Raw genomic sequence first — 15,885 nt, forward strand, 5'->3', positions numbered from 1 at the left:
CAGATGTGGACCCAGCTGCAAACGGGGGGGTTGCAGCCGAAAGTCTTTGATTACGAGGCGCAGTGCTTCTTTTGTTTCGGAACTGGCGCGTCAAGTCAATAACACTTTGGACGCGGGGCTTTTCTCCACCTTTTTTTTTAAACACTCTGCTCTCTTTTGGGAACACGACCAGCATTACAATTCGCAAATGTAGTCATATGTCAGCTTTTATTGTCATTTTTAATGTGACGGTCTCTCTCCCCGTAGCGCCATTTTGTCCCAGCCACTGTTGTTGTGCTTTTTTTTTTCCCACTAGACGTGACTTGTGCGTTATTTGACACAATTTAGTTGGGTCACTGTCACTCTTTAATTGTTGGAGGTAAACACCACACACACACCTGGCTGCTCTTTTGGTGAAAGGTGAACCATTACGTGCACTTTAAAGCAGCCAAGTGTCCACTTACTGTGTTTATTGTACACACAATCATTTGTGGATAATGGATTTAGCTATTAGTGTTAATTGGAATTTTAGTGGTGGATTTTATTTCTTGGAGATTGTTGTCTATAATTAGTTAGTTTGTTTTTGGGGGGGGGGGGGGGGTGATGGAAGCTGTCACTTTCAAAAGCAAACTAGCCCACCATGTCTCTATAAACAATAGCGTGCCTTGGCCACGTCACAGAGCGATTGACTGATGAGCTCGCTTTTGGCAAAAGCAGGCGTTGAGCAGTCGCTAATTTCACCCTCCTAGCTTTTAATGAAATGCATTTGTTTCAAATGCAGTGCAGGTATATTTGCAACTGAGAAATGAAATGACATTTTTAAGTGTTAAATCAAATCGGGGTGGAAATGTAGTTTAGTATACAAAAAAAATGATCACACTCTAATTATCATTAAATGATTGCAAAATGTGCTAAATCAGTTATGAAGTAGGTTGTACTAAATTCATTAGTAAATTCATGATATTGTTGTATTAGCTAACGTGGTTTTTATTGAACTTGTCTGGCTGTACTGAACCCGTCACTTATATCAACTTAATTATTGTAGCTTCAGCTGTGCAATAATTGTCATTTTAAACTTGCACAAAACAAAAGATGCATTCATGCCACTCTGATTTTATGTCATCCGCGGATCTCAGATGGATCATCTTAAATTTGACCAGCTGTTTACTTTGCAACCTGTTAAAAAAAAATAAAAATAGAAAAGGACGTTATGCATGGATTGCCGAAGTTTCTGCTGCTACTTCAAAAATGTTATGTCGATAACAGAAAAAAGTCAAGCCTTTCTATCGCGTGTTCTCATCGTGTCTCATTGCCACCTGTCAAATATGTAAATAAATGTGTGAAGAATGTGCAAGTATAACTTATATAAAAACTAGACAGGCCTAATTTCTCTATACAATATTTATGTTACACGTGTATAGTGTTTGTAGAAGAAGTTCAGATATACATTCACGTGCCACTTCATTGGGTACACCTGCACAATCTTAAGGGAATCCAATGCAAAAGCTTAACCCATTCACTGCCATTGACGGCTATAAACGTCAAAAAAATCATTTTTACTATTTCTATAAGTTTAACATTTTTTTTCCACTTTTGTTAACAAGAGTAGGAAAACCTAGAATTTTTTTTATTGTACATTTAGAACAGATATAACATTTGTGATTAATTGTGAGTTAACTAGTGAAGTAATGCGATTAAATACAATTTTTTTTTAAATAATCGCCTGACACCCCGAATTTTTAATAATCTTTTTTTAAATGAATTTATGGCAGTGAATGAGTTAATTAAATCTAGATTATAATGCTCAGTTTTGATTGACAATCTGTTAATATAACAATATGACTGCATTGCAACATAGCTCGATGAAAGGGGGGGGAAAATATTTGGAAAAATCTTCCAATGCTGTTATTCAAGCGTTGAGAATGTAGAAAGCTACTGTTTACTAATTCATCAGTACAAGAAAAAAACAGCCAGAAATTGAGTTTCTGTATTTTATATATTTCTTTATCACTCAATTGCTTTGTTCAGTTCACCCTTCAATACGCAATTTGGATCACATACCGACACGAGTGCCATGCTAAGACGGCACAAAGCGAGAACAAGGCGTCGACACACGCGACTCCAGTTTTACAACACTTGTCTGTCGCCCGTGCTTGTGGTGCGAGTTCGTTTACGTCCGTTCAGTGTGCTCAATGCGTGTGTGTGTGTGTGAGAAGGAACAGGTGTCAAGGGCCAACTGCTCTGTCAACTGTTGCGGCCACTCCAACAAAGGCCTGTCAGTCGGGCTCGCATTCTTTGACGCTGTGGTTATGTTAGCGTTGCTAACTATTTGCACAACTTTAGCTGTCATGTCAGCTCTTATATGACAACCCTGGGCACATACACACACACACACACACACACACACACACACACACACACACACACACACACACACACACACACGTGTGCTGTCAGTCAACACCCAAACCAACAGAGGTGCCAATAGACAATATTGTAAGCTATTATGTGATTCTACGATACAGCAATTTTTTTTTACAAACACTTCTTTCTAAAGTGCTCCATTTAGAGCACTGGTGAAGGAAAACTGAAACGGTGAACAACAGTTTAACTCATTCACTCGCAGCCATTTTCACTGAAGCAACCCCCTTCGCTCGCGGCTGTTTTACTGGATTTTGAATGAGTTTGCAAGGCCCACCGAATATTGTGTTCTATTGCTATAAAAACATGGAACCTTACCAAAAGAAAGATTAGTCTCTTCTTTCATCAGGAAAAAAATATATTTCTATCTGTTTCCGTTTTGCAGCAATTATCACAAATCTGTTTAAAACAGTGGGGAAAAGAGCCTATTGCAAAATGGCCCTGGTTGATCTCTTATGCCACCTGCTGGCCGTTTTTGTAATAACTACCATTGCTTCAAGCATTCTCTTCTGTTCAGAAGCTGCATCAAAGCCTTCTGTACGCTCTAGCATATTAAAAAACTTATAAATACGTCTTTGGGAGCATGGCAATATTTAAAATAAAACATATTTAAAGTTTTTTTTGGGGAGCAAATGAATTAATGGTATATTTCCGTAATTTAATTGAGTACTACATAGTCTTGGTGAACAGAAGTGTTAAGCACAACGCACGCCACGTCGTTAAACGTTGGCAACATTTGATTTGGCTGTCTGACATATTGCTCTTGAAGAAAGCTACATTTAGCTCTAATCCCAACTTTAACCCTTGCCCCTTTAATACTGGAGGATTTAGTTAGGAGAACGTGAGGGGTGTGACCCCTGCGGCAGTATTACGCTCCCCGGCCGCAACATTAGGTACACCTGCATCCTCCAATGAAAGTCATTATCGGGCATTCTGCCTTTACAAGTTTATTTATGATCATTTTAGAACAGGGGTGGACTTTTTTTTTGTTTTGTTCCAACTGCCACCTTTCTGAAAGATTGACCCTCGTTTTTTTTTTTTTTGCTAAAAAAAAGTAAGCAAAATCACATCTCTGCACCACTGCAAACGACAACTCCAATAATAAGCCTGTTCAAATCATTCGAGAGATATTTTTTTTGATTTCTTCAAGCAGCCCTCGACCTTTTTGAAAGTGGCAGTATATTTACTCCTCACTTGTTTTTACGTCCAGTCCTTACATTGACACCATAAAATGTCTCTCTAACCTTTTACACCCAGCAGTTGCCACATTTTGGCGGCAGTATTTCACTCCAGTTCCAAGTTATAGCTCGCCGTGGTGGCTGCAGATAACACAGAGAGCGGTTGCCACAAAAACAAGATTTTTTTTTTTTTTTTTTTGAATGCTTTATTTGTTCATTGGTGGTGAGATGTGGATGTATAGTAATTAGGGGTGTCATTCGTTTCAAGTTTTAATAGCATGACTTTAATAGTTAACGCACAATTAATCGCAAATTCTATATCTGTTCCAAATGTACAATTTTTTTTTCTGTTTCATGCTCTAGTGAACAAAATTTGATTTTTTTTTAATCTAATAGAAATATGGCTACATCTTTTAGTCGTTGATACAGTAATTTCATAATAATTTAGTTAAAATTAAAGATGTACTGTTAAAAAAAAAAGTGTTATATTGATTTGTGTTGAGGTCATTTTTCTGCCACTAGATGGCATAATTGCATTTATAACACGTTGGCAACAGCTTTCATATTATGAGCGATCTAATAATTTTGGACACGGAAGTGACGTGTCGGCTATGATGACGTAGCCACTAGCCATCCTCATAGAAACTTAAACACGGAAATGTGACCCACCTGATGGCGAGCCGACCTGCTGATGGACGTCTGTTGCTGGAGGTAACAACAACACAACTTTAATTATTATTATTATTTTTAAATAGGGTGATTACTGTGGGAAATTAATGAAAAACAAGGCGCTACGGACGAGGAACGGGCGCCGCCAAGTCGAAACGACGTATGTCGCATACGACGTGACTCGAGGACTCCCCAAGTTAACAATACCATGCCACTGCCCTTACATGTTATGACCACTAGATGTCGCTCCTGATTTGAATCTCGCCGCTTGTTGCAGAGCCAAGAAAATGCTCAGCTGTTAAGTGGCACAAGAGGCGCTGTGTTGCCAACAAGCAGTCATTGGAATTGATTCCAACATCAGGGAATTGATCAATCCACGAAACAGTTTATTGATGTTCCCCTTTACTTGGAATCAACCTCCTTCCCCTTCCTTGCATCTTCCACTTTGTATCCTCAAGAGGTTTTCTATGTGGAGCAGTTTGGACTGAAACTATGTCATTCACTGACCTGATTCATACATCTTGCTGATTTTTTTTTTTACCCCCCCCCCCCCCCTTCTATCGTGTGGGTGTTTCCCCAAAAGTCACACAAGTGCTGTTTGTATTTGCATGGCCAAGAACGGTTATTCCCGAAGTGCACTGGGTCCCGGAAGACAGGACTGTTATGCTTTGGTAAATGACAACATGTTATGTAAGAGACTATCATTTAATTTCAGGGAAACTCTTGTTACCGTGTCATCAAAGCTTCTCGGTTTCAATTTCTTACTTCTTATTTCAGCATGTCGTCTCTCACTCTCTCTCTCTCTCTCTCTCTCTCTTCCTCTCTTCTCCTCTCGTCTCCCTCAGCTCACTTAATACATTTTTAATGCCGCAAACCTTCTCTGTGGCTGTCAGACTTGATAGATGGCCAGATTGTTTACCCAAACACAAATGCACAAAACCAGCACCTCCCTCCGTCCCGCTCTTTCACTCTGGCATCCCTGGTGAAGCTTCAAGCCCCGAGTCGTGCATCGGCCAAGAGGGTGCATCCCTCAAGCTTTAGTTTAGTGCGGATAATGTAAAGGTGGAGTGGGGGGGGGGGGGGGGGGTGCTAAACGTGTTTTCCTTGTGCGCCGCATCGCTGTTATGGTTGCCCTCAGGAGGCCGCTTATAAACCGCATAAATGTTTAATCGCGAGGGTTGTAACGGTGCTCCAAAAATCACAGTTCAGTAACTTCCGTGAGTTTTAAAGTCCCTGTAAAGTGAAAATAAATGTCTTGTAAATTTGACAAACTACTGAGATGGATCTCGCAGCAAATTAAAAAAATCTAAAAAAAAAAACGGCAAGTAATATAAAGTTAAATTCTTTATTTTTTTTATGCCTACCTGACAAGTTGACAACGGGGCGCTCTAAACCAGCCACACCGTTGGGGGAAAAACTCCTGTCCACGCACCAGCTGTCAAATCAGACTTTTAAAAACATTTTCCCCTTTTCATGCTCTTCCGTCTTTCTCTGCATGATGTGCGTGCACTCGTGGCTGACAACGAGGCACTCTGGGAAGATGCATTTGAGCTAATCAGCTAAGTGTTCATCATCAGCAGATAACTGCTAATGCCAACGAGGGCGTAGAAAACAGTCGAACATTGTCAGCATTTATCTTCAAATATTTGTCATGTATTTCGAAACAAATATCCAAATTCACATCGAAGTACCTTGAAAAGAATGAATGGTTTCTATAATTGTGACATGATATTGGTGGTATTAACGCCTTCACTCCCATTGACGGCTCTGGAAGTCCATTATTCGGACTGCTGCATTCTGTACTCAACTGCTGTCGTAGCCTTTGAACGTAGCGTGCAGTTTGACAGCATCACACAACTATAAAAGCAAGACCTTCAGCCGGCGAGGAAAAGCGAACGCTGGCGGTCTAATTAATGCCTTGTGCCGCTCGCTCGCCCCGGAAGGCCTCGTTAGCCTCTCCTGTTACCACACACGAGCTAAACGGCTGTTTCGTTTGATCTCGGGCCAGACAAGGATTTGAAGTTGAACACAAGGCAGACCACACATTTATGGACACTGACTTGACTAGAAGTCAGTCTAATGGCTGAAATTGTACTGTAATGGCAGATGATCATTATTTTTGGACCTGCTTTAACAGTAGTGTTGCAGTAGCTTAAAGTTTGTACCTTTAATGTCTCTTATTAGCATTTTGCACACAACGTGTCTAAATCACTATTATCGAGCGGGGAGACAGACAGATGTTCACTGGATTCTTTTTCAAACATGGGTGTGCTTTGAGGCTGCAAAATACTTGTAATAGTGGAAATTAGCCTCATTATGGATGTGTCTCCCTTTTTTATTTTTATTTATTTTTTTAGCAATTTGCAAAACTCCTTGTAAAAGACAAACGGTTTTATTTGCTAAATTTCTGTCAATATTCGAACTCTTACTTTCTAACTTCCTCTTTGGGCGGACGTTTATTTTGAAGGAATGCGAAAAGGGAGAATGACGTAGGAGACGCCTAATTGGTTTAGAAAGCGAGACGTTTGAAGAGTTAAAAACAGTTTCACGCACGACTAATTCAACATTTTTAAGATACTTAGTCCGGTTGAAAGTGGCAACAAGGTAAAGAAATTGAGCTTATCTTTTGAATAGATTTATGTTTGTGTTGACTTTTTTTTTTCAGTTTAAATTAGCCCTACTTTATCTGTATAGAGGAAATATGAACATGTCTGATTGACGGCGCCATGTTTGTTTTATTTTCCAGCTCTTACGGAGTAAGATATTTGTGTGTAAAACAAAAGGAAATTAATAATAAGAATTAAAAGTAAACTTCAGACCACCAGTAAAGCTCCATTATTTCAACCGACGCTTGAATTATAATATTGGCTACAAGAATAATTGCAAACATTGAGGTGGTAAGACAAAGTTTTGCTTATGAGCTGTGAACTGCTATTACTGCCCCAATGCTGTTATTCCTCATAAAAATAAAATGAAAAAATGGCTCATTAATTAGTAAATGGGCATCTACTGTGTATGATTTGGAATAGATGAGCTTTTCGTATTTTGATATATTGCACTTTAATAATTTCGTATTTTAATATTGGTCTCGATGGTGGCACTTAAGAATTTTCCAGGTGGTACTTGGTGTCAAATGTTGGAGAATCATTGAAGTATTACAAAGTAGAAGCATCATCTGGAATTGCCTCCATCCGACCCAAACCACTGGACACACGACTGTAATTACGCTCCCTCACAATTAGGGCATATAAAATCGCAAGATGGCGGGCCAAACGCGTGCTACAGTTCTGGTCCTCAAACAGGCCGAGGTTGTGTTTATCTCTGAGCCGAGACTTGCGAGTTGGCGGTAAATCAAACAAAGGAAAGCGTGGAGAAGACAAGAAATAGTTTGTCATTGTAATCTCTGCGGATGTCATGATCGTGTCACAACCCTGACGGTGTCTTCGGGGCCTTCCTTGTTTTACGGTTTGGGATTTACGTCCTCGTCTTCACCCCCCCGCGCCTCCCTCCTCTTTGGATTCATCCTGAGGAGAACGTTTCCTGCAGGCTGGCGCAAAAAGAGGACCACTCTGCCTTTTAAGTGGGCTGTTAATGCAGGATTGTCCCATCATCTTCAGTTCTTATGCCGTACGTATCATGCGTAAAAGGAATTTTGAGATTTGTTACTAACTACATTCTATATGTTTGAAGATAATTTGCTCAAAACATGTGAAAAGACTGAGAACGATGTAGTACTCAATTGTGGAGATATACAGTAGTTACATTTGTTGACACATTTTTGGGTACTTTGTGGTTAACCGGTGCAGTTGCAAACTCACAATTTCTCTTCTTTTTGTTGTCAAACAAATAGCCACTTTACAATGTCACAAAAAAACAAAAAAATTGTTTTAGTTTTTTTTCTGCAAATTTGCCGCTTTATAATGTCGCAAATATTTGACTTTTTTCTTGTAAACCTGTGAGTTTTTTTCTCACAAATTGCCACGTTGTAATGTTGCAAATTTCTTGTAAATTTGTGTTTTTGCCCGAAAATTGACACTTTATAATATTGCAAATATTAGATTTTTTCTTGTAAATTTGTGAGTTTTTTCTCGCGAATTGCCACTTTATAATGTTGCAAATATTTGAGTTTTTACTCGTGATTAATTTTTTTGACTTTTTGCCTTAAAATTGACACTTTATAATGTTGCAAATATTTTACTTTTTTCTTGTAAATTTGTGAGTTTTTTTCTCGCAACTTTGCCACTTTATAATTTCGCAAATATTTGAGTTTTTTCTTGTGAACGTTTGTGAGTTTTTGCCCGAAAATTGACACTTTCTAATGTTGCAAATATTTGATTTTTTTTCTTGTAAATTTGTGAGGGTTCTTTTTCTCACAAATTGCCACATTATAATGTCGCAAATATTCAAAATTATTTCTCGTCAATTTGTGAGCGGACTATTACCCCCCACTTATATGTGGCCCTAATACTGTTTATAACCCCCCGCCCCCCCACGAGTGCCTTTAATGGCCAGTGAGCCGTCCAAACAAGCAAAAGTGTTTGCGGCAATATGCTCAGCAGTGCATTTAGTGCCTTAATGTTTCCAGTGTTTATAATTAGCTGCCTCCATCCTCGTTATAGTGTCATGTTATCTGATGTTAATGGAGGAATCCATCCGCAAGCCTAACAACGCACGCTTTGGAGGATTCTACCAAACCATGCGTGTGCATGTGAAAAAAATGACCGTGTTTGTCTGTATGTGTGCGCGCGGCAGGCGTGTGTGTGTGTGTGTGTGTGTGTGTGTGTGTGTGTGTGTGTGTGTATGTGTCGTCCGTCGGTAGTAAGCCGCAGTGGAGCCCGCCCCCTTCTCCCTCCCCGAGACGCCGAACTCGCCACTCCTTCTCCGTTTGCCATTGGAAGAGCGAGGCCACCTCCTTCCCCTGGCTCATTGGTATGCATGTAATGATGCGGCGTATGTGTGTGTGTGTGTGTGTGTGTGTGTGCGTGTGTGTGTGTTAGGAGAGGGAAGAGAGAGGCAGGAGCAGTCAGTGCGATGGGCTAGAGGCGAGCGAGGAGGCGGAGGAGAGTGAATGAGAGCTGCGTCGGGGCGCCTGCTGAAGCTGGCTTGAGCCTCCTGCACGAAAAACTGAAGCGGAAGCTACAATTGAGTCTGCAAGCGCCGGCAAAATCTCCCTCCATCCTTTTCCCATCCTCAGCATCTCCGCCGCCGCAGCCGCCGCCGCCTCTTGTCGCCGCTTCCTCCTTATGCCCTTGTCCTCGGCGGCTCCTCTCACCACCCTGGCCAGTATATGGATAGAAGCTCCTTTTTTCAGCTCATACAAGAGCAGGTAAGCAAAGAAGCGGCGGCGGTTACCATGGTTACGGGGCTGCCAGCGGCTGACACCTCACTCGTCGATCCTCGGCGTTGATCAATCACCACGGGTAGAGCTGATTGAAGGGGTGGGGGGGTGGGGGGGTCTGCCGAATGAGCGTCGGGCTACATCACGGAGCCATGTGGGTCCCGATGCTGAGAGGTCAGAGCGTGAAGGTGGGGGTGGGGGTGGGGGGGTGCATGGTTACCTGACAGCGAGCAGAATGGATGCAGGGAAGTGTTGAGAAAATTATTTACAAGCTTGTCGCTTGTGATTGTTATTTTAAAGGGAAGTCTTTATCGCCCCGGGGGAAAAAAAAAAAACCTCAAAGGGGGGGGGGCGGGGGGGCTACCATTATTTTTGCTGTCCAATCAGATTGCCGTTTCTTCGTCCCCAAAACCTGAACCCGACCCCCGCGTTTGTGGGCTGTTCTGTATTTAACCGCTGCTATCAAATGAGGCTCCCCCGCTTGATTGACAGACGGAATTGTGCAGCCGTTCCCTTCAAAATGGGGGAATCGATTTACTGCCGCAGGGTTGTGGGGGTCAAAGTTGATTGGCGCATCACAGACACCCTTATCAGCAGGATCAAGAACTTCAGGGAGAGGTGTGTCTGCCTGTCTACGTGTGTGTGTGTGTGTGTAGTCATGCACACAAACAGCTTATTATTATTATTTATTTTTATGAATGTGTGTTTGTAGCAAGCAGAGGAAGACCATGTGGGCTGAGTAAGAGGATGCCCGTGGTCACGCTTGTGAGTCATTTGCTGGAGTAATGGCGACTGACTGGTGATAAGTCAATGATGAAAAGTCCATGTGGGCTTTGTCGCTTCATTGGTTTTTCATTGAGCAGAATTTTCAGACTTTGTTTCCAACTTTGCGTGAACAGTTTGGGGAAGGGGCTTTTTTTTTCTTTATTTTTTGTACAACGCAAGGTCAATCGTCATCATTGGGTAATTTTAGTGCATAAGAATGTGACCTTTAGGACTAGAACCGATATTGTGAGTAGGGACCAACTTCATGTTGTTTTCACAACCTAAAATAGCTTTATGGAATTACGTACATTTATTCTCAACAGTCTATTTGTGTAATTTAAAAAAAAAAAAAAAAAACATTAACTCTGCTTACAGTTTGTGTATGTGGATTTTAGATTATTATTTTTTTGTCCAATCAGATTTCAACCTCTGTGTTGCCATGTCAGTCTAATCTGCCCTGGGCCTTCAGAATGAGTATGACCCAAATAATTCAAATTATATCAGCAATGAAACTGTTTTTCCCTTCCTTTTTCAAAAAAAAAAAAAATTTTAGTCAATAAAGATTTCAATATTAATTGATCAGCTAGCTGGCCCACAATATTGCAGCAGATTTCCATCCTCTGATTGGGCCAGCCTATGATTAGCAAAAATCTGTGTATAATTGACAGATTATAAATGTAGCTATTGTAGCTATTTTAACCCCAAACAAATGTATGAAAACAAAACAAAACAGGGATACACCTCCAATAAATGTTTTCCACAACAACAACAAAAATCCAAAATGTAGAATAGGTGTAACTGCATTTCCATTCTTTTCAATGGGGAACGATGATTTGACAGTTCTGAAACATGGTCAAATTAATGGAAAAAAAAAAGTATCTCAAGGCACCACTGTATTTTTAATAAATGGCCTCTCCGGTGAATTTTTAAAAAAATTATTTAAGTAAAAAATACATTTGTCATGTAATTCGATACATATTGATTATTTAAAAAAACGGACCTGCCGACTGCTTGCTTTAAGTGAAGTGATCCCACGAATGTGGTCCTCTCGCGAGCTCCTCTTCAACGTATCCGCTACGCCGACTCATCAATGAGTGACTTTTCAATGAAGCTCCTCAGGCTTGAGATCACCGCTTATTGATCGTTGTGTTTATGTGGCCTGTGTCTGCGTGTCCGTAGACTGTACCGTGTGCAAGGCCACACTTGAACACACCGCAGTCCCATTATGCTCAAGTCAGGACCGAATCAATCACAAAAAAAAAAAAAAAAAAGGGGCTGACGACAAGCTTTTTCCACCGTCGGGACTCCGTGCGGTGATGTTTAATTCAGAAATCTAATTTAAACCGCGTTTGACTCCATATCGGACCACTGATTTCTGACCCTGGATGCTTTTTTTTTATTTTTATCCAATTGCTCGCACATCCCTCATCGCAAATTCATGAGCGTTGCCTTATGCTTCATAGTTATTTATCTTCCCCCCCCACTGCAGGAATTTAATCAGGCCCCTTGCTGTGGGTTGGGGGTCAGAAGCTTTAATTGCATCTTTGGTGTCGTCCTATGCAATGAATGCACTCAGTAAAATATGCTAACTTACTTTGTCGCTCTATCAGTCAAATTTATATGCCACTTTATGGAAAATGGTCCTCCAATTGGGGTCCGTCAGCCGTAGCTTGGGTGTCGGGGAAATAATTTGAAATTAATGATCTTGTTTCATTGAAACTGTAATCTCCATGTGTCCAAAGGCGGTTAATAAAATAAACACGCTAAAGCAATTACTCCTCCTACTTTAGCTTTGAGCTAATTCAACGCTATGATATGGTTGCGACATATCACATACATTTGATGACGCTGCACGAAAAGCGTATTAAAAGAATGAAATTTGCAAGGGTAAAATATGTATTTTTTTGAGAATATAGTATTTTTAGTCAATCAAGACATCTTTTCCAGAATAAAAGATGTAATCTCACCTGAAGTTATTTTTTAAATCCACTCCCAAAAAACAAAAAGAAAAAACTTTATTCGCTACATTATTTTGCCAAAGGAAAGTGGACTAGCTTATTTATGCTAACACATAGCGAGGAAAGCCATAGACCAGCTATTGAATAGCATCAGTATAATGGGTAAGCCTGCAACTAAGGATTTTTTCCAGTAATCGGTTAAACTATCGATTATTTTTCGATTCATCGACAAATCCGATTTTTTTTTAAGTTTATATTTCCATCTATTTTATTTTATTTTATTTTATTTTATTTTTTTACAAAAAGAGAGGACATTATTTCAAATCAACAGTGTACAAACATGAATTAATTATGATTAACTCATTCACTCCCGGCCATTTTCACTGAAGCAACCCACTTCGATCCCGGCTGTTTTACTGGATTTTGACTGATTTTACAAGGCCCACCGAATATTGTGCTCTATTGCTATAAAAACATGGAACCTACCAAAAGAAAGATTAGACTCTTCTTTCATCAGAAAAAAAATATATTTCTATCTGTTTCCGTTTTGCAGCAATTCGCATTAGAATATAGCTAAGTTTCATCATTATCACAAATCTGTGTAAAACAGTGGGGAAAAGAGCCTTTTGCAACATGGCCCTGATTGATCTCCAATACTCTGCTGCCACCTGCTGGCCGTTTTTTTGTAATAACTACCATTGCTTCAAGCATTCTCTTCTGTTCAGAGGCTGCATCAAAGCCTTCTGTATACTCTAGCATAAAAAAACCCATAAACGTATAAATATGTTTTTGGGACCATGGTAATATTTAAAATATAATGTATTTATATATTTTGGGGAGCAAATGAATTAAGTTACTGGTTTGGTCTGTAATGTGAGGGAAAGAGGCCAAAATGTTGGGGAAAAAAATCAAAAGTAAAAGTGATTGCTTTATTTTGCTTAAAAAAAAGATAATTAGTCTGTTTTCATTGAGTACTACAGAAATCGGAGAATATTTAATGCTGAGTTGAAATTCCGACCATTTGGACAATTTTTAATGACAAATATCTAAACGATTAATCGATAAAAATAATTATTGTTTATTTTGTTGAGCTATTAGTTATCGATTAATCGATTTATTGTTGCACCGCTACTCACAGGAATTGATTCTTTACCCTCTGTGAGAATTGACTAATATTAGCTCAACTTACTGAGGAGTTGTGACCGTCTCTGTTTCTATTTGTATATATGTGATCTACTGCCCCCAGGTGGCCAAGTGGATCCAGGTGGATTTGTTTTCAATGTTTAAAAAAAAATATATATATATATATGTGTGTGTGTTGTTTTTTTTTAAGGTTAGTGTTTTAATCACCCGAATTTCTGTAAATGAGTATGGGGAGTTGAGTGTTTTTTCTATAGGGGAGGGGGATGACACTGCAGGTGTAAAATATTGCACCCTTGTCACAGTGAACCCTGTGAAAATGCTGCAGGGGTAGCGAGAGAGAGAGAGAGAGAGAGAGAGAGAGAGAGAGAGAGAGAGAGAGAGAGAGAGAGAGAGAGAGAGAGAGAGAGAGAGAGAGAGAGAGAGAGAGAGAGAGAGAGAGAGAGAGAGAGAGAGAGAGAGAGAGAGAGAGAGAGAGAGAGAGACAAAGAGGAAGATTGAGAGTTCGAAGTGGCAACATGAGTTGACTTTATTAGTCTTTGTCTGCGGGAGGTTGCAACGCAATTCCTGAGCTCGGGCTATTCCCGACATACGCCGCTGTATGATGGCGGCGTATGTCGCACCTTCTGACCGTCTCCATTGCGGCGGAGTGTGTGTGTGTGTGTGTGTGCGCGCGCTGGGTATCACCTCCACCTGTCATGGGGTTATTTTATTACGGTTATTTATACTACCCGGCGTGAGCGCTGTGAATACTATTTTGACACATTTATGTCAGGCAGAAAGAATGAGGCTCTTACAACGCTGTCCCCTTTCATCATTCTCTGACGCTAATTTGCATTGAGCTGCATTTGAACGCCGCCGCTGGCTGTTTGCGCGGCGTTTAAGCGCCGGGAAATGCAGTTGGGTTGTTTGCATCAAAGACAATTCCTCGGGTCTCCCTTCCGGTAGACGGGACGAAGCGGCGAGGAGCGCGCAGCTATCACTTTGCATTGACAAGAGTGGCAGATATAGTGACGCCCTTAGCCGGAGTGGCGGGGGCCATTCAAATGGATTAGCTGGCGCCTTGCAAATGCGCTTTGTGTCTGTAAATGCCACACAAAGTAAGCAGTTCTTTAAAAGAAAAAAAAGGGGCTTCAAGCTGTTTGACACTCCCAGCTGAATATTTCAAAGCAAAGCGTTCAAAGTAAACGAAACAAAAAGAGAATTAAACATCGTGGCGTTCAACCAAGCTTTGACAAAAGTCCGCTAGCTTAATGCTAACGTGTAATACAAAAACACTAGGGATGAGCGAGTACACCTGTATCTGTGTCTGTATTCGGAAATGGGCGTGGCCTGAACCGGAAGTGGGTGTGATTTGGTCGGAAATAAGTGGGGCTTACATCGATTCGTTAGTAAAAAAAACAAAAAACAATTTGTTCAGTTTCACACTCAAAATACATGGTAAGATTAAGTGTGAAATTGATATGAATTGATCAAAAGTTACTATCATTTTTGTTTATTTGAAAACTATTGCCAAAACAGCCTAATTGAGATTCAAAACTTCAGAACTAGTTTGTTTTTTGAATTAAGGGTGCACTGATCACAATTTTCTGGCCGATCTCCGATCTATTAAAAAGTCGGACCTGCCAATTCCGATTTTTCCAATCTTGTTTATTTTTTAATTTTTTATAACAAGCAGCATACACCTTCAGAGTTCCAATGTTATTTTATTGGGAAACATTGAACAATATCTGTGAAATAATACAAACGGGTTGTTGTAACTGCAAATTAAGCAGTTCTCTGAAATAAAAATGAAAATCTCGTTAGTCATCTCAGCAGAAGAGGACAGTGGCTGACTTTTTCAGACCTCCTGAGGAGGGACGTGAAACTGGTGGAAAAGATCGGTTTATGTTTTTATTTGCGTAATATTGGGATAAAACAATAAGTTGGCAAATTCCGCTGGGATGCGGGGGACCCAAGGCTCAAAAACTCGGACCGGGACTGTCCCGGACAAAATTGGACATCTGGTTACCTACCCTACTATATATGTATGTCATATACCGCCCCCTAGGGGCCAAAAGTCTGAAATCTAAGGATTCCATTATGTTATTATTGTGTGTTTTTGTCCACTACTCCAGAGTGCCATTTTTTTTACAGTAAAAAAAACTTTACAAAACTTTTGATGGTGTTTTTACGGGTTGTTGGAATGGATTAATGGCATTTCCGTTCCTTTTCCGTGATAATGTCTAGAATATTTCCTCAGCGAATAAACGGGAGTTGACTGCATTAGCCGCTTAATGCCACCTGCTTTGCGCTGAATTAATGAGACGGGGGACTTTTGTCTCATACTTTCTGCTGTCTTTGCCTTTATGACTCGACTATGTGCTATTATATTATTTTAACAATCCCTGTCTTTGTAATTGTGACTTTTGCCCACTGCGGGCCTAAAATAATGATT

General features: G+C 40.3%; 1 protein-coding gene across 5 annotated transcripts in view; it reads left to right on the top strand.

Moving 5' to 3' along the window:
* The first annotated feature begins 4,206 nt into the window (after window positions 1–4,206).
* The window catches only part of rhbdl1 (rhomboid, veinlet-like 1 (Drosophila)), a 45,955-nt gene continuing 34,276 nt past the window's right edge, over window positions 4,207–15,885 (top strand). For 3 of the 5 annotated variants that reach the window (XM_086063832.1, XM_086063829.1, XM_086063831.1), the window contains exons 1-2: window positions 6,754–6,851; window positions 9,245–9,573. In XM_086063832.1, the coding sequence (XP_085919958.1) occupies window positions 9,535–9,573 (39 nt within the window). In that variant the 5' untranslated portion in view covers window positions 6,754–6,851; window positions 9,245–9,534. Of the gene's footprint in view, window positions 4,290–6,753; window positions 6,852–9,244; window positions 9,574–15,885 lie in introns of those variants that run through there. The other 2 variants (XM_086063830.1, XM_086063833.1) reach the window with 2 other exon arrangements.

This window comes from Leptonotus elevatus, chromosome 20 (assembly GCF_054856555.1).
Source record: "Leptonotus elevatus isolate MCC_2025b chromosome 20, RoL_Lele_1.0, whole genome shotgun sequence".
NCBI lineage: Eukaryota > Metazoa > Chordata > Actinopteri > Syngnathiformes > Syngnathidae > Leptonotus > Leptonotus elevatus.